The sequence below is a fragment of the Falco rusticolus genome, chromosome 2, assembly GCF_015220075.1.
Source record: "Falco rusticolus isolate bFalRus1 chromosome 2, bFalRus1.pri, whole genome shotgun sequence".
Lineage (NCBI taxonomy): Eukaryota > Metazoa > Chordata > Aves > Falconiformes > Falconidae > Falco > Falco rusticolus.
In genome coordinates this window covers 78,333,160-78,354,982 of record NC_051188.1, presented here as the reverse complement: position 1 = coordinate 78,354,982, position 21,823 = coordinate 78,333,160, and the positions used below count along the sequence as shown (strand labels likewise).

General features: G+C 40.9%; 1 protein-coding gene across 2 annotated transcripts in view; it reads left to right on the top strand.

Annotated features, from left to right (window-relative positions):
* The window catches only part of DSCAM (DS cell adhesion molecule), a 439,842-nt gene that overhangs the window by 378,813 nt on the left and 39,206 nt on the right, over positions 1-21,823 (top strand). For both annotated transcript variants that reach the window (XM_037377793.1, XM_037377794.1), the window contains exons 18-20: positions 1,626-1,772; positions 3,507-3,662; positions 12,272-12,405. In XM_037377793.1, coding sequence (XP_037233690.1) covers positions 1,626-1,772; positions 3,507-3,662; positions 12,272-12,405 — 437 coding nt within the window. The remainder of the gene's footprint in view (positions 1-1,625; positions 1,773-3,506; positions 3,663-12,271; positions 12,406-21,823) is intronic.

The following is a 21,823-nucleotide window of genomic DNA, read 5'->3' as shown; positions in this document are numbered from 1 at the left end:
CAGCTATCATGGGACATAGTATTATTTCTTTATTTATTTTTGCCTTCCTACATTTATTGCTTGCTTAGTGATTGTTATGTGGATAATATAAGATCAGACTTTCAGTTGTTAGATACAGTAAGCAGACAGGCAGAAGAGACTGGCCAACAACGAGGTACAATTCTCATTGCAAGTGATACAGAATTATAGAGGTAAATAAATATAACTCTACTAATGTGATATATCCTGCTGTGAGCAAGATTGACTAAAGCTATAGCTTTCATTAAGAAGCCTATTGCTCTAGTGTTTAGATATTTGCAAATTTTGTGATCTCGTCGTAGCTTCATAGTGATCTCATCGTAGTTTTGAGATGCTAAGAAGTATAACTCTGAAAGGTGAAGCAATACTTTTAATTTTGTTGGCTTTCTTTTGTTTTCAAATGTCTGCTGTGAAACCTAGAGCTCTTGTACTGCACAATCACTTGTCAGCCTAAGGAGAGATGTGTGAGTTTTTCAAGGATATCCAAACTAATGAAAGAAAAATCATTGTTATTTCAGACAAAATTCAACCTGTCTAATCGAAGTAACAATTTGGATTTTTTTTTTTTCAAATTGCGCAGACTTCTCAAACAATGAGAGGGAGTCCTCTAGTGGAAAAAGAGAATTATTCCAAATCCAAAAAGAGGCACAATATTTTAGAGTAAAAATTGAAGAACAGTCCTAAAGGATAGTGTAAGTCTGATTTTCAGCTACTATAATTTGGCATTGGTCTACTAAAGTCAGTGCCAGCTGGGAATCTGACTTTTTACATGAAGGAGATGGAGTTACATATGTCTAAAATTCTCAAGAAGTACAGATTATGAAGCATATGCTTCATGGAAGGCTGGTGGTTTTCATTTACTCTAAATGCTTCTAGGCCTGGACAGATCACTGCAAGACCTCGGAAGGCAGTATAATCACTCATGGATATACTTTGTATTATAATAATGGTACTTTTTTTCTTCGGAATCCACCATGCTTACTTTTCCTGGCGACTTTTTTTTTTTGTGATACTCAGAATTTGGGTCCCTCTCAGAATTAAAGATGTCATGAGCTTTAAAAGCAATGCCAGATACTAATACAGCTGTATTGCTTTGACAATAAACAGCCAACAGAAAATGCCTCAGATTTGGCTGACTTTTTCCAATTAGTCTAAATGTCAGTGAAAAATTTTATGGACTTTTTTTTTTCCAATATTTTTTAAAAATGCACCTGCTTTGCCCCACTACCAATTTTAAAGGGACATTAGATTTGTCCAGAGAGATGGCAATTTGGCTGCGAACTTTAATATGTATATATACATATATATAAAGTGCTTACAGAATATTCTGCATATTTCAGCACTAGGACACATTTCTCTTTCAAAAGAAGTGACAAAAAACCCTATTAAAATACTAGTTAGCAAGTGGGGAAGCAGTATATCAAAAGTATTTCCAGGGAAATCAGAGCAGAAACATGTGGATTGTAGTGAAGTTTTGCATTGTTGACAGCGTGTAACTGCTAATTAAATAATGGGTGGTGGGATGGCAGAGAAAATTGAAAGGGTAGCTGAAGGAGAAATACTGAGTTGTATTCTTCGAGTTAAAAATGGTGAATCTCTTATTCCAGTCCCCAGTTGCCCTCCTGGGAACGTGCAAGCCACGGCCACATCACCAGAAACCATCTCTATTTCTTGGTCAACATTGGCAAAAGAAACCCTGAATGGGATTCTGCAAGGATTCAGGGTTATCTACTGGGCCAACCTCTTGGACGGAGGTGAGAGAAATCAAGCTATTACTGAGTAGCAAGCCATATGTGGCCATTGTATGGTTTGCCCTCTGCTGTGAAGGCATTGTGCTGCCTTTTCTCTTTGGTTTAGAGAAAGCCTCATCTACCTTTGAAGGAAGCCGTTCTCCACAGAGCTGTAAGAAGGTAGCAGGCATTGCAAAGCTGCCTGCAGATGCCCTCGGGGAAAGCTTCCACCATGGGTTTGCAGTGCTCCTTAGACCTGCCATAGTACCCAAAATGGCCCAAGCAAGTTTCATCTCAGTTGCAAAGGCCAGCAGGTTTCTTTTCTAAAGAATGATGACATGAACCTAGAACATACCTGCCCAAACCTGCATCTGATTTTAGCTCGATTGGTTATCTGTTTGCTTAGCTAGTTGCCTACCTGAGTGGTTATTGCTTTTTTTTTTTTTTTTTTTTTGAGGGTAAAAGAAGGAAATATTTTCAGAAAAGGCATGTTTTCTTGCCAGACTCTTCTGTTGTGCTTATGTTTTGTACTCTTAGCCTAATTCCTAGGGAAATAGACTCCTGAGTAGACAATAAGGGAAATGATCAAAGGAGAAATGGGATACTTTACTGATCTTCAATTTGTCACATGATGGTAATTCTACGTATAGTCCTTTCTTGTAGATTAAATACTAGTAAGTTTGAGTTGTGCATGCCTTTATTCTTATTTGCCCTGCTGAATTTTCACAGCTCTTGGGCTATGAACTATCTCCCGTCTTTGCTTTCATCCATCAGGCTTATAGTTCACTCTATTATGCAACTGTCTTGCAAATTCTGACCTCTATTAGTGTAGCAAGGGGAACTTGGAGTGGAATGTAATCCAGAGGCCCACTGTTACTGCTGGTAATGTTAAGAGTCAAAAATATTTGGAAATAAACCACCAATTCTTTTGTACATTTAAAAATAAAAAATAAAAATGTATGAGAAGCATACATAAAATGTAGACATGACAGATATAAAATTTAATGTTTTCAGTGATGCCTTCTTTGGATCAGATCCTATGTGAATATTACCAGTGCACGTCTAAGCTTCTATGTGATGTCCTGAAAGATGATGAAAAAAGATGATGTTCATGCAGTGCTTAAAACTGGATTTTCTTCATTTATTCAGCTTTATTTTCTGCCCTAAATATGTTTAAAGCTTTTTTGCCATATGGGTTGTACTTCTTAGCTTGCTGCAAACAAGATTCATATGAAGTGCGTCATCTTTCAGCAAATAAATCTGATTTTACTGTATTTAAATCTATTGTTAGCTAGTATTACTGCCATCAAGTGCTTTGCAGCAGTACTTGCTACATATTTTAAGAAAAAGGGGACTTTTTTTTGGTTTTCCTTATGGGAAATGGTCTTTCTCAAAGCCAGTAAATCTTTATGAAGATAATTGACTTTTTCATTTTTGCTTTAGGGAATGTTTTGCAATAATCTCTTCTTGTTATCTATTCTTTATGAAAAATCTTACTACTTGTAGATATCTTCAGTTTTCTTCCCTGTATTTAAAAAAATGCAAAAAATAGTTTGAAAATGAAAACTAGGTCTGCTTTGAATAGTAGGAATTCAGGACACAAATGAATTTATTTTAATTTATTACAATTCATTGCTGTTTTATAATAATGAAGCAATACTTTTCTGGTACACTCTTTAATCCTCAGGATTTCCACAGTATCAGTAGCTGGGAGAAGACTGAACTTGGCAATAACTCAATTTCCTTTTTATTCTGTAGAGCTGGGAGAGATAAAGAATGTCACTACTACACAGCCATCACTGGAGCTTGATGGCCTGGAAAAATACACCAACTACAGCATTCAGGTGTTGGCTTTTACACGAGCTGGAGATGGAGTGAGAAGTGAACAAATTTTCACCCGCACTAAAGAAGATGGTAAGCAGTAAAACATTTTCCATTCCCACTTCCACAAAATGTTGGTATGTCTCAGACATTCAAAATAGTGTAAATATTGCACACAAACATGCAGAGTGAGATTTCTATCTGGTGTTCTTGAGTTAGGAGCACAAGGAGAGGAATATATGCACACAGCTTTGAAAAACATCTCACTGCAAGACTATAGTTCAGGTGAGCCAGAAGTTTGTAGGCAACATTAATGATCTGAGCAAGTTTGTCTTCTTTTTTTTTAATTATTTTTTATATTTTTTTCTCTGAAATACTTCAGGATCTTATTTGAAAATTTTGAGAAGGTTTGAGTTAATTCTGTCAAAGTGATTGAAAATGGGGAAAGGATGAGAGACTATTCTGCGACAATCTTATATAACTTAGATGCTTCTAAGAAGGTTTTTTTTCAGTATATATATAAAAAAATTCCTCCAAGCACCTCTTCCTTCAAAGCAAAATGAAGAACAAAAATGTCTTGCCTTTGTTCGTAGACCACAGCATGGAAAATTTAAGTCTTAATGATGAAAGTTTAAGAAACTTTTAATCACACACAGACACACACACATGCACACATGAGATTTCATAATCACTTTCTTGTAACTTTATGGAAATCACTTCAGGTGGTATCAGTAGGATGCCACATACTGATCTATTTCTCAAGGTCTAGAATTTCAAATTCAGGGATAGTTTTTTCCCTAACCTTTTTAATGCCTTGAAAACCCCATGAGATGCACAAATATGTCTCTAGACCCCTAAATACTTTTGAAAATCTATTTTTTGGCAGAAATAGAAATGCACAGAAGCTTAGCAATGAAGTTACCTGAATAATGTTTGATTGGTGAATTCTCCTGAGTTATGCAATGTGTTTTCAAGGAAATTAGTCAATGGATTTTTTCGTTATTACTTATCCAGTTCACTGGTCATTCATGCATATATGAATGTATTTGTCAATTTTTTTATTTGTAATGAGATTTACAAAAGTGCCAAGAGAGTAGGTTCAGTAAATTAACTGGCTTGATGAACGTTTGGCATTTTTTTGCCAATAAAATATTACTTGATAAATTTTATTATTTTTTTCCAATAAAATAGTGAGAGACTCTTTCTAAAATTTACATACAATGCAAGGTCACCTGGCCCCAACTGTAGCTGTATCCAGGGGATGCAGTATAAATTAAAATTGGACTTTTAACATTTTTTTTACATTATCAAACAAGTTATTTGTTCCTTGTTCTATTTTCATGTGCTTAATACTTTTCATTACTTTGATCAAAGTTGAAATAATAGCAAAACAAGTACTGTCTTACAGCTGAAAAATATGAGGAAATTCAGGCATATAACAATGTTGGTTTATGTAGGTCTACTTCGTGGTCTTGTTTGTAGTTATCACTGAGATCCTGCATTAGCTTGCAGCAGAGGCTCTGTTTAAAACTGTCTCAAGGTACCACACCTACTCTGAAATTGTCAAGGACAATTTTCTCAGCTATAGACTTGTGTGTCTTAAACACTGAATGTTAGGTTGTTCTGATCCCACCCTAAAGTCCTTTAACAACTGCTGTGGAACACCTAAGTCCCAAGTCAGATGCTTTTGAGACATCCAGTGCTTGGAGGTAGGTGGTTTTATTTCAAAGATAAGTCTGAAAAATAAGAGAACTCTAAGACCACCTGCTGCATTTTGAAGTTACTTTTTGTCAAGCCTGCTGCCTTGTGTCAAATTGGACAGCCAGTCCAGTTGTGGGGGACAATAAGAAGCATTCTTCCAGAAATCCCTGAAAAGCCAGCCTGTAGACAGCCCCTGGCTCCTGGGTCTGCACTTTGTGGCGCATAGGCTGGAGAAGTCGTGACAGCTGATTGGGAATGCCACACACTGGTTTCTGTTGAGTTAAAAGCTCCAAGCTACCAAAACTTCCCTGGGTGCAGAGAATATCTTGTCTGTGTGAGGTTCCTTCAGCTTTTGGATTTGATCAGATGGCAGCAGTGCTTCCAGCAGTACCACTGTCTCTCATTGGGGACAATAAAAACATAGTGTACTGCTCCTGAAATTTTTCTGACACCTCGCCAAGACTGTTCTCCATCTTTAAAGAGGATTGGATGCACCTCAGCCATTGCTGATGTTTACTAACCTTTTCTCCAAAATTTGAAGTGATGAGGACTTCATAGCTTCCATAAGTGTTCTGTACCAGTTAAGGATCCACCATAATGCAATTTCTTTTGCTGCAGAGTAGGCTGAGTACTTCCCTCCATCCTGCTGGCCAGGGAGACTGATGGAGAACTTGCTGCTTTATAACAGTATTTCCTATCTGAAGGGTTACTGTGCCTGTTGCTCCCTCCCCTGACACACACATCTGTGCATGGCCTGTGACCTGCCTGCAGCTTGCAGCTGTTCTGAAACATTGGAAGCCCCCAATATTATTTTTTTTCCTTAACCCACCTCTTCCTAGTTTGCTCTTCCCTAATTCTTGGTGGTTTTTTTGCTCTCCCTTTCTGAGATCAGACAGGCCCCAAAATGGGGGTAGCACACAGACCTTGTTTGGCTGCTGTGCAAAGGCACATCTCTGATCTTTAATCCTCCTGGCAACTCAGCAATAATTCACCCCAAGGCAGCATGACTAATCTTTTCAGATGTTTTTCTGATGCTTTGCAGTGGTTCCACTCATTAAATCTTTTCTCCAGAAAAGTAAACTGAGAGGTGTTCCAGAAGATACAATGATTTCATGTTTTGCTTCAGCTACACAACTTTTTATTAAGGGCAGTAAAAGGTTTGGAGTGGCATATATAAAGGCTTGCAGTTAAATGTAAGCCAAAACCAAAGTCCTGGGTCTAAACATCCCTAAGGCTGTGGAAATTAAATGGGAAAAGAGAATTCACATTGCCAAACTATAAGCATTAAACAGGTGCCTCTTCCTCAGAAGAACAGACATTTCTTCTATAATTTTCTAAGGAAAAGTTTTCTGTAGAGAATTATTCAGTAGAACAATCTCAGTGCACCTAAAAGATCCTGCCCTAAAGTTAAACACTCTCTCTCGGCATGTGAAATGAAAATAATTGCAACCTTAAGAGAGCTTAGATCTGGAAACCTTAGATCTCTGATCCGAGACCTTGTCTGGCTAAAATTATGATATCAGATATTCCACCCTCCTCCAATAAAATCTGCAAATCTGAGATATTTTTAAGTGGCTGCCAAGCCCTCCACATTGTGATTACTATGAGGCTGTATCACACCATTAACACCTTTTTCTTTTTTCATTTCTTTTACATGAGGGGAAACTTTTCTTTGTAAAGACCAGTGGTGCAGCATCTTTCACTGTTGTTGTGGAAAGGCAGCTTGTGGCCTCCAGTGACTTCTTCGTTGGTGTTCAACTAGAAACATCAGGCCAAAATATCTTTAGCAGGTTTGAAATCTCCAATGTGGCAAAATAAGAGTAACCTAGGGAGTGAAGCAGTCAGCCTGGATGAAATGAGTTGACACTTTGGTTTCTTGTAATGTTTGATACTGATTTTAGACACCAGAGGTCAGACAGTGCTGCTGATCAACTTAGTAAGTGGGAACAGTTCTAACAGAAAATAAACTTTCCTTTCAGTGTGATCATATTTATGGTGTTTGTCTAGCTTTTTCGCCCTTGTTATCCTTCAGAAAAAGAAGGTGCTTTTCTACAAGTTCCTCTTGTCAGAAAAATAAGCCAAGTACAAAAGTTCAATTTTTAAGAATTCGTTGTGGTTTCATCCCCTACCCTTTCCACTTTACAGTTTCTAATGAGCTGCTTCTCCTCTTCACCAGAGGACTTTAGTAAATCATGAAGATTTAAAATAGTTCTTCAAATTATCTTCCCCCCTGTATTCAAAGTACACTTTCAAAAGCTAACCCATGTTTTAGCAATGGAGAGGGTGACAGATTCCCTCTCTGTTTCTGCACTGCTAATGTGGTATGAGAAAGCTACAGCTGAGGCAATGAATTTGCCCCCCATACAAGCCCGACATATTATGCAACATCTTGGCAGCGGCAGCGCCTCTGACCTTGGGCAGAACTGGCCAGCAGGGATGCAGCCAGCAGGGATGCAGCCCGCAGGGCCCCTCCTGGGGGATCATAGGCTTATAGCATCGTGTAGGTTGGAAAAGACCTTTGAGATCGAGTCCAGCCATCAACCTAGTGCTGCCAAATCCACCACTAAACCACGTCCCTAAAGCTTTCTGCAGTTGACAGTTGGGCCTAGTGTGGCTGCTTTTTACTGAGTGTCTGGCAGAGGTTGCTTCTGGGGTTTCTGTGATGCAGGAGGATCTTTGTTTCTCTCTTGTATCAGTTTCTTTGGAGAAAATGCATTCTAATGCACACAAAGCTGTTTGTATCTCATAGAAGACGCTGCTTGGTGTAGCAGTGCTGTCCATCCAGCTCTCCTCTGCCAGAGAGGTCAGTGTTCAGAGCAAGGGGAAATCTGCAGCAAAGAAGCGACAGGGACCAGCTGCAGGAAGGAAGGAGGAGTAACATTAAACCCCTTTGCCAGCCTCGTTGTAAGACTTTGCCTGAATCCAGAGAGATTTCTCTTTCTGGACACTAATCTTCCTGGCAACTGACATGAGAGAGATGGAGGTACAGATCATAGAACCACAGAATGGTTTGGGTTGGAAGGGACCTTAAAGATCACCTAGTTCCACCTCCCCTGCCATGGGCAGGACACCTCCCACTACACCAAGTTGCTCCAAGCCCCATCCAGCCTGGCCTTGAACACTGCCAGGGATGGGGCACCCACAGCTGCCCTGGCCAACCTGTTCCAGTGTCTCACCACCCTCATAGTAAAGAGTTTATTCCTAATAACTAATCTAAATCTGCCCTTTTTCATTTTAAAACCATTATTGCATTTAGCTACAGGCCCTGCTAAAAAGTCTGCCCCCATCTTTCCTATAACCTCCACTGCAGTACTGAAAGGCTGCTGTAAGGTCTCCCTGGAGTCTTCTCTTCTTCAAGCTGAATATTCATCAGATACCAAGATACCATCTGATGCAGCTTTATACTTACTCTAAAATTAATAAGCATCAATCCAATCAAGTTCATGTTCAGTACTTTTCAGAGCTCTGCTTGGGCTCGTTCAGCTGATGAGGATGGCTGTGCAGTTCATCACCTGGGTGTTGTGATGGAAAATTGCCCTTAATGATCCCTTAATGCATTTTTTTTCCTATTGTCAGAGATCTCCAATTTTGCCTTTCTGACTAACAAAAAAGGTACAGAATAATAAATTGACTAACAAAAAAGGTTCAGAATAATAAATGTGAAATTGGCAGGACTTGATAGAAATGGTGTAATTAACAAGGCCAGTTCAGAGTGAACGAGGGGTGCACAGCACATGTGAATGCATTTGGCTAGCATAGGTCTAAACTGTAAGTGGGATATCTACATGGATAAAGGCACAACTGGCAGCAGTCAGGAGTTTATTTTGGTTTGTTTCTCATGAATGTAACTGTCAATAGGATAGTCCTCTGTAGTGTAGGATTAAAAACCTGTTACAAAGCAGGGTTCAGTTTTCCGATAAATTGGTGACATGGCTCTTAAATGCACTGTGCTCTGTGCATTTGCCTCCCTGCTGTTCAGTACTGTGAAGAAAAATGGTGATAATCTCCCTGCTTATGAAAAAGGGAATGAGAAAGTTCCTGGAGCTCCTCCCCATTATCTGGCACATCTAATGCTGTTTCCCGGGCTAGTCGTATCGGTATAATTGCCTTCTCTGTGTTAGCATTTCACTTGCACTGTCAAGAATACAAAGTGTTCTCCTCCACATGAAAGCAGCATGCTATTTCCGTGTCTTTCAAAGCCTTGCTAGCTGGAGAATGAGGCCATCTTTGATCTTAAATTTGCCAAATCTGCTCCCCGGAAGGTTGCGATGTTGGCTAGAAGCAGTCCTTGGCTTCTCTGTGCTCAGCCCTGGTTGTCCTCCAGCTTCTTAACTGTTATTTTACCCCTGGTGACCATGGCAAAAAAAACCAATGGTGTTGTGCAAGTTTAGCTTAGCTTTGCTGGGATCTGTGGGAATCAGTGTGCTAAATAAAGATCCATGGAAAGCTCAGTAAGAGAACCCAGGCCTCCTGATACTGCTGTCCCATAATGAGTGAAGCTAGTAAGGCTACAGGGTGCAATGGCAGTGGGAGGAAATATCTGAAGTTAGCATAGCAAGGCTGGGGTCTTTCCAAGATAACTTCCTTCAGATGCTCAAGCAACCCATGTTTAGTAACAAGTGTTTCAGTTAAGGCTGAGCTGGTTCCCAGGGAATGAGTTTGAACGAGGACTTTACCCTCTGGGCACAGGACAGAGGTGGTCTGTGAGGCATCAGATGACAGTCTGCAGAGTTCTTGCTAACCAAATGTAAACACTTCCCCACACACAGTCCTGTCCGCATGCACAACCCAGCAAACAAGGTAGCAAAAAGAGGCGTAACAAATGAACATTCAGAATAATTTTGGCACCACTGCAAAACTTGTTGCCTGATTCCAGCCTCTCTGCAACAAGGTGGAGGGATCCTTGGATTAGCAATTTGACTATATGGCTTCCCGACTCTCCAGCCCCTCTTTCTGCTGCTCTGTATACCAGACAGTAATACAGCAGTGCAATGACAAGTAGTGTTTTCCACGTATGTCCTTTGATAGGAAAATGCTAGATGAATTCCAAGTTAGTCTCTCAACAGTTGACAGCCATGACCAATTACCGTCAGAACCTGTCCCTATAGATCACACCCTAATTTAACAATAAATTACTTTAACCTCATACATCTATCTGCAGTGATTTCCAGAAAGCATAACTAACCGTAAAGGAATCCTCCTGTGGGTTAAGTAATTACCCTGGAGAGCTAGCTTTCACTCCTCAGCAGTGGGAGCAAATGGCACTTCTAATGAACTGGGCATAAATAACAAGTTGAATGCTCTCAAGCATCAATATTTACTCTGTGTTGGATAGAACTGCTAACTGAATTAGCCCCTTTGCAGCGAGGGGCTGGGTTTGCATGCAGTTATGATCATGACATTCTCAGTTGATGTTTTATTAGCTTTCTCAACACACTATAAATGGAAAATGCAAATTCAGAAATGTTGCGCTGAGTGGTGCCTATCTACCAATTCTCTCACATTTGCCAGTAGTACCTGTGCAGATATAATATTGAACCTCCTATGTTTTTTACAACCTGAAGTAGCTAGCCACAAAGCTAAGCAAATTTAGACCCCAGGTTCTCTGGCTTCTCTTAATAGGCAAAATTTTGTACCACCATAACACCCACTTCCTTAAATGAAGTAGAAAAAAGATTAAGGATCCATCTACAATGATCAGATTGCTGGACAAGGGGGTTTTTATCTGTATTGAACAATAATTCTTTCCTGTGAAAGGAAAGAAAGCTGATCAAGCACTGCAATGGTAATTTTACTGCAAATTCTAACAATTTGGTTGTTTTGCTTGAAATTAGACAAAAATATTAGATTCCTCATAAACTAAAAGTTCTGTAGAGAACAGAGTCAATCAGAGTATTTTTTCTTTAATACCATATGTAGTAATTTCCAACACAGTGTGTCTATTTCAGTAGTTTAGCATGAATATTCACCACACACAGTATTAAAATGTTTCAAATTCTTTATTTTGATTGTTTTAAAAATATTTCTAAATATTTTCTTGTTGACAAAAGGTGGTTTTTTTCAGGAAACTTTAAAGTAATGCATTCTGATGTTAAATGTAGCCCTTGCTATTTTGTTTTAAGTACAAGCTTGTGTGCAATGTGATATTCTAGCATGAGGAATTTTTTCACATTAGCATAAGAGTGCTTCCAAAGTTGGAGAACATTGTACAGTGTAACGTGTGTTTGAAAAATAACAAATGCTCATGAAATTAAAGCCTTTCTCAAAAGGCAAGCATGAGAAGAGATATAGTTAAGATTATGTACCAAGATTTTAGTGTTTTCTGGCTGAAGTTTTTTCCATGTGGTTTTAGAGAGGAGGTGTTTTTTTTCTCTTTCTCTGCAACAGATTTTGATGGCTCATATGGATAGCTGCTGTAATTAGAGAAATAGATAGGTGTTGACATGCTGCAGTGCCAGGTAGAGGTTTGAGCTGTTGAGGGCAAGGCTGAGGATGAGGATACTGTGTGGCCACATGTCTGCTCACATACCATGCCACTAGCTAGACCAGGGTCACGTCAGGCAGTGCTGACTGCATGGGATTACAGCTCATCTACTCTCCACTTCAATAAATTCACAGGTCTATGGTGTATATCCATTAAACTGTTCATAATAAACAGTTTATAATAGGTTGTTTGGCAATGTTAGTGGCCACAGCCAACATATTTTCATGCATGCAGGCTTGGGGTGGTACTTCACAGAAGTTTATCCATCAGTGGCAACTTCTGCTTTGGGGGCCTCTGAGGGAGCCTCTCACCTCTTATGGATGGTGACACAGCCCTCCAAACCCTCTACCCTGGAGCGGGCAGTGTGGAGGCTGCTTCCTATCACACAGTGTCCATCTCGGTCCACAGGCGCATGGTTACCAAACCAGCACACTCCTCTTTTCGTTTTTACTCCTCTGTTACACTAGGGTGACCAAGTACCTGCCATGGGCCACTATAACACATCTTGATTTTCCAGTTCCAGGTCCTCCAGCTGGTGTTAAAGCAGCTGCAGCTTCAGCCTCTACTGTCTTCGTCTCCTGGCTCCCTCCCCTGAAGCTGAACGGCATCATTCGGAAATACACTGTCTTCTGCTCACACCCCTACCCCACCGTAAGTCCCACAGAGCGACTGCAGATGGGCAGCACTGATTCATGGGGCTGAAACAGTGTGTTTGCACATACTCAGTGCTTGGTGTTCGCCTTGCCACATCCTTGCCGTTTGTTCACCCTAAGCGAGGGTGAAGGGCGATCCTGTGGCTGCAGGGGTGACTGAGAGTTGGTTTTAATTTTTCTCACCTATCAGACTTCTGCACTGTTTAAAACTCATTGCAGAGCGCTGATTTACAAATAATTTCAAAACTCACAATTGAAGTTGAGTATCTTTTAAGGTGCTTGTTTTCTGGGTTTTTTTTAGAATGTGTTCAGTTACCTTTTACAGGACCAGCTGCAAGAGCACTGTTGTAGCTGGAGGCATGTATTTATACACCCATACTTAGATGTGTTTTCATTTAAGTTCCTGCCTTTTTGGCTTGAGTGTTCATGTGTGAAGGAACATAATGACTTATGAACGGACATATTTGCATGTGAATAAGCTTATGTATGCCTGGAGTATTTGCCCACTCGGTCTACATGCTATTACTTACTGAGAAAGTGACAAGAGAAAAATTGAGTTGAATATCTCTGAGTCACAAAGGAACCCACCTATCTTTAAACACAAAGGCCAATTGCTTGTTATAAATACCCATGCATATTTATTTTATTGTACATTGAAAAAGCTACTTATTTAGTTTTTATTCAAGGTTTTGATTTAGTATGTAAGCAGGACTTCCCATCAAAGTTAGCATTGCAAGACGAAAAATGCAATCTTAGTTTATCAGAAAAGGAAAATATTGTTGCAGAAGTAGGAGGAGTTTGACAGGGAGATTTCCAAAAGTGCTTCAGGCTTATTTTCAAAGCTGGCTGAGAGAGAGGAAGGCCCAAGGGTATGTCTGAATGGGACCCTGCAGGCAGACACAGCCTCATGCAACCCACTCTTCCAGCAAGTGAACTACTTCTGCAGGTATTCAAGGGGAGAAGGGGCAAAACATACATGTCCGTTGATGGCTATGCTTAAACAGATACATCCTACTATAAGCAGGATTTATTAGTCATATCCAAATCTAAGGGTTGGAGAAGTTTGCTTCATTTATGTTTTGGAACTACTGACTCCTAACCCCATTAATTAAATAATTGTAGCCATGCAAATCATGAGCATACTGTTGAAATGTAAACTAGCAAGAGAGGTTTTTTGTCGTGGTTCATATTTCGATGGCACACGGTGGTTTAAAGAGGTCGGAGTTGACAGAACTGAACCTTGCTGCTGGGGCTGTGGTCTGAGCAGAGCCCCTGCACTTCTCTGGGGGTTGCAGACAACAGCAGGTGGTGCTGCTGGCTCTTGCTAGTTACTTACCATGCACAAAGCTGCAGTGTTCCTTCCTGAGGCTTTGCCAGCCAATTTTTTGTATGTTTACATCACCAGGAAAATAAACATCTTCAGCTAAATGTTTTTTCTCTAACATGCAGTTCTGTCATACAGAAAAATATTTTTTTATTGTGTGGTTACCTTTTGGCGTACCTCAGTGATGTACAATGACAAGAATAGTTACTCTTTTTGCTGGTCTTGGCCTATACTGAATTTTACTGGTATATTTTGTGGTGTTCATTATGGCATGATGTGGGGGTGTCACTGTACACCGTACTTCAGGGTAGAGGCACTTGAAGATGTTTGTGTTTTCTGTAAATTGTTAACGTGTACGTGTATATTTATCCTGTTACCTGAGTGCATGAAGGGTGGGAGGTGGGGGGTGTATGTACATATAAAAATATATATGTACATACACATATGCATATATATGTACAATATGTATGTGTGAGGCAAGTCCCTGTGCCACTTCTCACTAGCGTTTTGCAGATTAGCATGAGTAGTGTCTTACACAGCAGGTCTTCTGTATCAGTCCTGTGTGGTGAGGCAGCAATCACACTCACTGGTCAGTTTCTGGATATTTTCACATAAGTGCAAGACCTCAGGATGCATTTAATATAGAACACGCTTCCCCAGCCTTATTTCTAACTTTTTTTTTAACTGTTATTCTTAAAGGGATTCTGAAATAAAAGTTGTTTTATTCAGAGCTAGCTTTGCAGTGAAACAAGCCTGCTGCAGAGGTGCTTGAATGCTAACACTCCCATGCAGATATGGTCTTTATATCCCAAAGGAGTTTTTGTATGATTCACTGTTGGCAAGGACAAGTAGTTGTCAGAGGAAGAGGTCTTCAATTAGGATGAGGAAGGGAATAAGTAGAAGACCTGTGTCTTTATAATTTCTGCTGCCATCGTAAGTAGCCAGTGCTGTAACTGGAGGTATAGAGCCATAAAAACTTCCTGAACAGACTTCTTCCTTCAGTCAAAGCCCTGGCTGCAAAATAACTTTGCTAAAATTCTGCTATTTAAGCAGAAAGGCAAACTAAGTTTTTGAGCATCGGTGAGAAGAAAAAGTACAGTGGTAAACTTATGGGAAGGCTATATATTCTTTGCAGATTGTATTTTACAAGCAGTATGTGTTTGCTGAGAACAAGTCAATACAGACACTTAGGCTGACAAGACAGTCCTTTACACAACTACACTGCTTTGGTGTTTAAGTTACCAACAGAAGAGCTAATGAGCTCAGTCATATTGTGCACATTTTTATTACAAAACATAACCCTCATATGACCCTAACATATCATAAGATGAAGATTTGCTACCTCTTGCACAGTTCAGTTTGCTTTGCAAGGGCAGAAGCTGGTAAAACTTCGGCTGCCCTGTGCAGAAGGATGCAAACATTTCCTTTTTAAATATTTTGGGTCCTAAGGACAGTATTTGCCTGGGATGTTTCAAACCACAAATACGATTCATGTGTGAAAGATAAAAATGATTCTCCATTGCAGTCTGTTCTCTAGCCAAGAAAAAGGTCAAGCAAGGATCCAACGTCACGATTTTTAATTGTTGTGCCCATATTACTGGATAGGCATTATTAGGCAGAACTTTCTCTTTTTTTATTCTGCAAATATAGGGAAAAATACAGAAATGTGACTTACTGGGTCCTTCATTCTTCAAATATAAGAAACAGAACATGCCAGAATTTAAGTTAAAATAATCATCCTCTATGATAACTCATATCACACTCCTACAGTTCTTGACTCCACATCCATGTCCAACTCCTTGTACGAGCTGGCTTCTCAAGACCACCTATAATGGTCCCATGTTGGCCATCTTCCTTCTAGATGTGTTTATCCCTGGTGTACTGGCAGGACACTCATGACACTCATTCTTTCCAGGCCTCAGGGAAGCAACAAGCAGGGCTTCATCTGCAGCGCAGGCTGCCATCCCACCCTGTCAGTGCAGGTATTCCTAGTGGTGCCATAGACATTGCACATGGTTTGAATCCTAGCAAAGAAGCTAGGGTGGTTCAGCTCCTACCTGGCCCTGCGGGGCAGCTGCCTCTGGTGGCTACTCCAGCACCTGGTGCCTTGCTTTATAGATGTGTATTGCCTGGGCTTTTAAAAGGGCAACAGAAAATGAGATTTAAGTGATTTCTGGAAAAAAAAAACCCACCAAAAAAACGAAAACAAACCAACAACAACCTCCTATTGCATTCAGGTCAGTACACTACATAAGGAGGAGTCAATGGGTGTAGATTAAATAAAATTTAGGTGGCAGAAAGTGTCCTGAAAATGTCATTGTAAACATAAAGCATGCAGTGGCTAGCTAACCTCAGAAACTGTAATCTCAGAACAGGTAAAAAGCAACACAGAAGCATGGTGTGTGCTGAAAGCAAGAGCAGGAATGTTAAGAAGCAGGATTTTCTCATATGGCAAGGGCTGAGAAAGTGTTAGAACTGACAGGGAAAGCAGAGAGAGGTTGAGCTGAGGAAATGAAGACCAACTATATCATTTGGGTGTCAACGAACAGTATGACATCACTCAATCAGAAATACACATTAAAATCTTATTTTGCTTTGTTGATTAGAAAATGCAGTCATTACTGTTGTTGTTGCAGTTGGGGTTTTGTTGGGAGTGATCTGTTGGTCAGCCATTCACCAACAGGAGCAAACGTATTAAACAGGCTTATCCTGCTGTTTCCAGCAAAGCAGGTTATTAAATTGTGCATCAGTCTCATGCTTTCTCCATAGGATACCTGGAGATTAATGGAAAGGAGTAATGTAAGTACAACTGCACTATAAAAAGATAATAAATGGACCTTGCTTTCCTTTTTGGTGATTTTTCTTTTCAGGACATTGTCAGTTGGTTCTTTTCTTTGTTCTGCTCCTATTAAGATGTCCTGTACCTGCTCCGGTATGTCCATGGGTGTTTTGTACTGAAGAGTCCGAGACTGGGCAGAGTACGTAGATGCAACCTCACAAATGTAGAGCAGAGGGGAAGGATCGCCTCCCTCCTTCCCCCCGCCCCGGACCTCCTGGCTACGCTGTTACAAATCCAGAGTTGATAATACCAGACCTGCCTTGCTGCAGAGCTGCCCCTTGGGCAGTTGGCCCTCCGGCTGTACTAGTGCATGGAGTTACTCTATCCCAGATGCAGGACTTCATGTTTTTGTTTTTTCTTTTTGGACTTCGTGACATTCTGTTCACCCCATTTCTTCAACAACCATGTTGAGGTCCCCCTGAACAACAACCCTGCTCTCCAGCATACAAACTGTTACCTCAGTTTCAGGCTATTCACAAACCTGCTGACATTGCACTCTTGTTCTGTCTCTCAGACCATTAATGAAGACATTAAACAGTATTGGTCCCACAAGATGATCCCTGAGGGATACCACTAATTATTGGCTTGCCACTGAATCTTGCACTGCTGATCACAAGTTTGGGCGCAGCAGTGCAGGCTTTTTTTCCATCCATTTTATTGTTCACTTATTTAGCCAGTATTTCACAAATCTGGTGATAACAAGACTGTGGAAGAGTGGGTCAAAGGCTTTGCTAAAGCTAAGGTGAGCAACATCCACTGCCCTCCCCTCCCCTTGTCCACAGTGCCAGTCACCTTGTCATAGAAACCGATCAGGTTGGTCAAGCATTATTTACCTTTTGGTACCATGGGTTTCTGTATGACTAATTGATTCTTAAGTGCCCTCTAATTCAATCTCCATCTACTGTGAATACAGCTTCACTCCAAAATACTCTTCAAGAAGCTTCAGAGACCTGGAGACCTGACAGCAAAGCTTACCAGTGAAAAGTGGGGCAAAAAAAGCATCGAGTACCTTAGCTCTTTCCAAATTCCATTTCACTAAGTACTCTGCATCACTGAGCAATGTGCCCAGACTCTCTTTAGCCTTCCTTTTGTAGCTTGTGTACTTAAAGAAACCCTTCTTGCTTTTGTCCTACACCATAAAAATTTGTGGTTTAGTTCAGTCAGGATCTATATGTTCATTCATGGTGGCCTTCTGTCATGCTTGCTCAACATTCCGTACATTGCAAAAGACCATTCTTGTGCTCTGAGGAGGTTGTCCTTGAAGATTAGCCAGCTGTTCTGAGTTCTTTTGCCCTTCAGAACAGTTTCCCATGGTATCGCTTCTCTCAGGATCTTGAAGTCTAGTCTTATTGTCACAGTCACAACAGCCAAAGTCATCACAGACCTTCACATCTTCAACCAGTTTTTCCTTGTTTGTGAGCAACAGGTTCGATAGATCATTTCCACTAGTCAGTCTATTGATCACCGTCATCAAGAAATGGTCGTCAGTACTTCCAGAAATCTCCTAGATTGCTTGCTTCCAGTCTTATTGCCCTTCTAGCAGTTGTCAGTGTGGTAAAAGTCACCCATGAGTGCTACGATGTACACCTGTGAGACTTTCTTCAGCTGCTTAATACCAGATTCATCTGGCTCCTCCTTTTGATCAGAAGATCAGACATGTACCAGACAACTACTACAACACTATGATTACTGGTCAGTCCTCCGGTCCTTATGCGCAGACTTTCTCCTGGTTTGTCACCTGCCCCAAGGCAGCACTTCATGCATTCAAGAAACTCTACACAAAATGAAAGCACACTTTCATACCTTCCTACATATCTTTCTTGAAGAGGCTGCATCCCTCCATGCAGAACACCACTCCTGAGTGCTATCCTATCATGTTACCATAATCCCAATGAGGCTGTAGCTCTGCAGCTACACACAGACTTCCAATTACTGTTCTGTAATTGGTGTATTGGTGTGTAGGCATTTGAGATGGATCCTAAACTGTGCTGCTGTTACAAGGGAAAAGTGAGATCCTCTTCTGTAATGTTGCCTCCTAGACCCATCTGTTTTGCCCCTTTGTGCCCTTGCTTCTCTATTATGGTAGCTCTCCTCAACCACACCTAGTTTAAAGCCCTCACCACTAGCTTAGCAAGCTTCTTTGCAAAGATGTTCATGCTGCACTTTGCCAGATATACCCCATCCCTGCTCTGTAGCTTTCATTCCTTAAGGTCCTGCAGTCATAGAAGATAAAGCCTGACTGCTAGACCAACCCTGCAACATCAATCAACTCCTGCTCGAGCCTTCTCCCTCATCAGAAGGTTTGAGGAGACACCACCTGGGCACCCCTGCTCTTCACTTTCATCTTCCAATATCTGTTGTGACTCTTGACATGGTTCACATTGCCCCTGCCAGTGTTGGTGCCCACATGGAAAAGCAGCAAAGGAAAAGAGTCGAAGGGCTGGATGAGCCTTGGCAGTATCTCCACACATCTCTAATCTTGAAGCCTGCCAAGCAAAAAGTTCCCATGATACTAGGTCAGGTTGGCAGATCAGTGCCTCCATTCCCTGCAGGATGAAGTCTCCAATAACTATCACATGAGTTTTTCCTTTTGTGCAGACGCAAGGTTAAGGCTCAGATGGCTCTGATGAATCCTCTCATAGATCTTGTTCATCCTCACCAGTCCCCAGGGCTTTATACATATTCTGAATTTGCAGGTCTGCAAGTGGAGCAGGAGTCTTTCCTGTAGTCAGAAATCAAACTTCCAACCTTCTAATATCCTGACTGTCACCTTCCCTTACCTGCCTGGACATGTTCTCCTGCTGTCCTTCCTTCTTTTGAGTTGTGTGATTTGGGTTCTCATCACCACATGCAGTTTTGAGTAGAGTTGCTGGGGCCCCCTGCATAGCTGCTGTGATGACTGGTGTGGCAACCAGTCAGCGGCGCTCTGCCTTCCCCTGAATGGGTCCCTTCTTGCAAAACTATGAGACCACTGAAGCTTTCCCCATCCAAGCACTCATCAGTTAGCTTGTGAGCCCTGTTGTTGCTACATCCTCCACACCACCCCCACAGCAAAGGGAAGGGTGACACAGGCATCCACTGCCCTGGGGGACACTTTCACTGATGCAGTGTGTTCCTGTCTAAGCCGAGTGAACTGGCTTCTCCACAGCTGACAGTGTTCTACATTTTGCAAAGGTGTGTATATCTGTTTAGCTCTATGTATGTGTGCAGTGTATGGCTTTTCCATCAGAAAAGCTGCATTACCCAAACTTTAATCATTACTGCTTTCTTCTGAAAAGCTGTCTGTGGTGCACAAAGTTATTACTGGATTCTCTTGGGCATGATGTTCGATAAACATGTTGTTAATACCAAACCAATAACTGTTCAGCACATCACAGGAGGGATTGTGATTCTTAAATGTGAATTCCCTTGCCTTTGATTAAATGCTTCATATCCATCTTAGTTTTCTGAGTGCTCGGTAATCATATCTCTACCAGACTTTTAAAGCTCTTACTGTTTGACACCAAATCTCTTACTGGACAGTATGACATGAATTTCCATGAAGCAGTGGTACCTCTGTGAAGCTGCTCCCCAAAGCACCTGAATCAAACTGTGATCAACTCCAAAACTCTATTTGAGGAAGACTTCAGATTGCGTTTCACTTTCTAGGACAAGTATCCAAAGACTGTCAAATATGACAAGAAGCTTGCAAAGCATCCAGGTACAAATTTTAAAACCTACTTTTCTGAAAAGAAGAACCGGGTTATTCTCTGGCTTGAATCCTGGCAATAGTTTTGAAATGCTATTTGATCAAACTGTTGCTAGTTGCAGGATTCTGCTAAGAGGTATGATTTCTGCCTTAAACCCACCTTGACTGAGGTCCCCAAATGACCAGAAGCCTGAGGACTGGAAGGACAAGAAATTGCAGAGCAAGATGCTGTTGAACCAGATGAATGGAGTGAGATTGTTCCTACAAAGATCCCGGGTGATGCTGTCAGGCTAAGAGAACACACAGCAGACCCCAATGCTGAAATAGGGGTTCTCTCTAGTGCAAACCCTACAGTCAGCCCCTGGTACCTGGCAGTGACCTATGTCTGAAAGAATCTTTGAAAACTGTAATCTACAATACTGGACTTCTCCAAAGGATTTAAAAAGACACAAAAGCTGAAAGCCTAGCAAAGAATCATCCTGGCCTGAAAATATTTCTGTGAAACAGTTGGGCTTGGAAGACTGGAGAGATAAACAGATGTGAAGCAATGATGGAGAAGGAAACGATCTTATATTTGGCCAAAACCCAAGACAATTGACTTGAAAATGTAATTGATATTGGAAACTGACCAACATCTGGGACTGTTTGGGGCAGAAGGTTACTGATCTTTTCAGTATACTTGTTTTCCTGTAAGAAACATACTTTTAAGCCTGTTAGACTTCTGTATTTGTTTCATTTATTTGCATTTGGTTTAAACCCACTAAAAGGAAAGAAAAAATTTACATGCTTTAACCTGCTGTCAAATTAAACTACAGGCATATGATGTCTGTGCAAGACACCGTTTCCACGTACATTCTGTCTGCTCAGTCCTGTGATAGGATAACCACCACCACCAGCAGCAGTAGCAGCAGTAGTGACTAGACTATTATCTGTTTGTCACATCTCTATGCACCTTTTTCTGTCAATCTGTAGAGCAGAAGGAAAAACTGTAGTCAGATTTCCGAGTTATGGTGTATTACAGTGGGGTTTTTTCTGTTCAGTAGAAAAAGCAGCATGAATCAGATTCTTTCTCCAGGTTTTCTTCCTCTTCCACAAATGCATAGATTGCAGCCTCCCAACTCTGGTCACATAGTTTTTAAAAGTTTCTAATGGAAAATACGCCAAATATCTTGGTTTCTTAGGAAGTCCTATATGTTTGAGATATATTCCCCAACACAAACACATGCAGAATCTTCCAGAAAACAGCTGGAGAATATTCTTTGCAATGTATTACTGATATCCTATCAAAAGCATACACAGGAGACTCTGGGGGTTGCTCAGTGAGTTACTTATGCTCTGTCTCTGTAATTTGTAGGCTCGGGGTGGGGTTCAGTTCACCTGACTTCAGACACGTTGACGAGAGATATCTATGCTGATTCTGGGGTCATCAAGACTTTCATTAAAGAAAAGAAGCTAGATGTCTGGGAGAAGCTGAATGAATCTTCTTCCAAAAGCTTCCCTTCTCTTTATTTACTCTAGAGAAAGTACACATGGTTATCTTAAACCAGATGATGTGCATCTTAAAC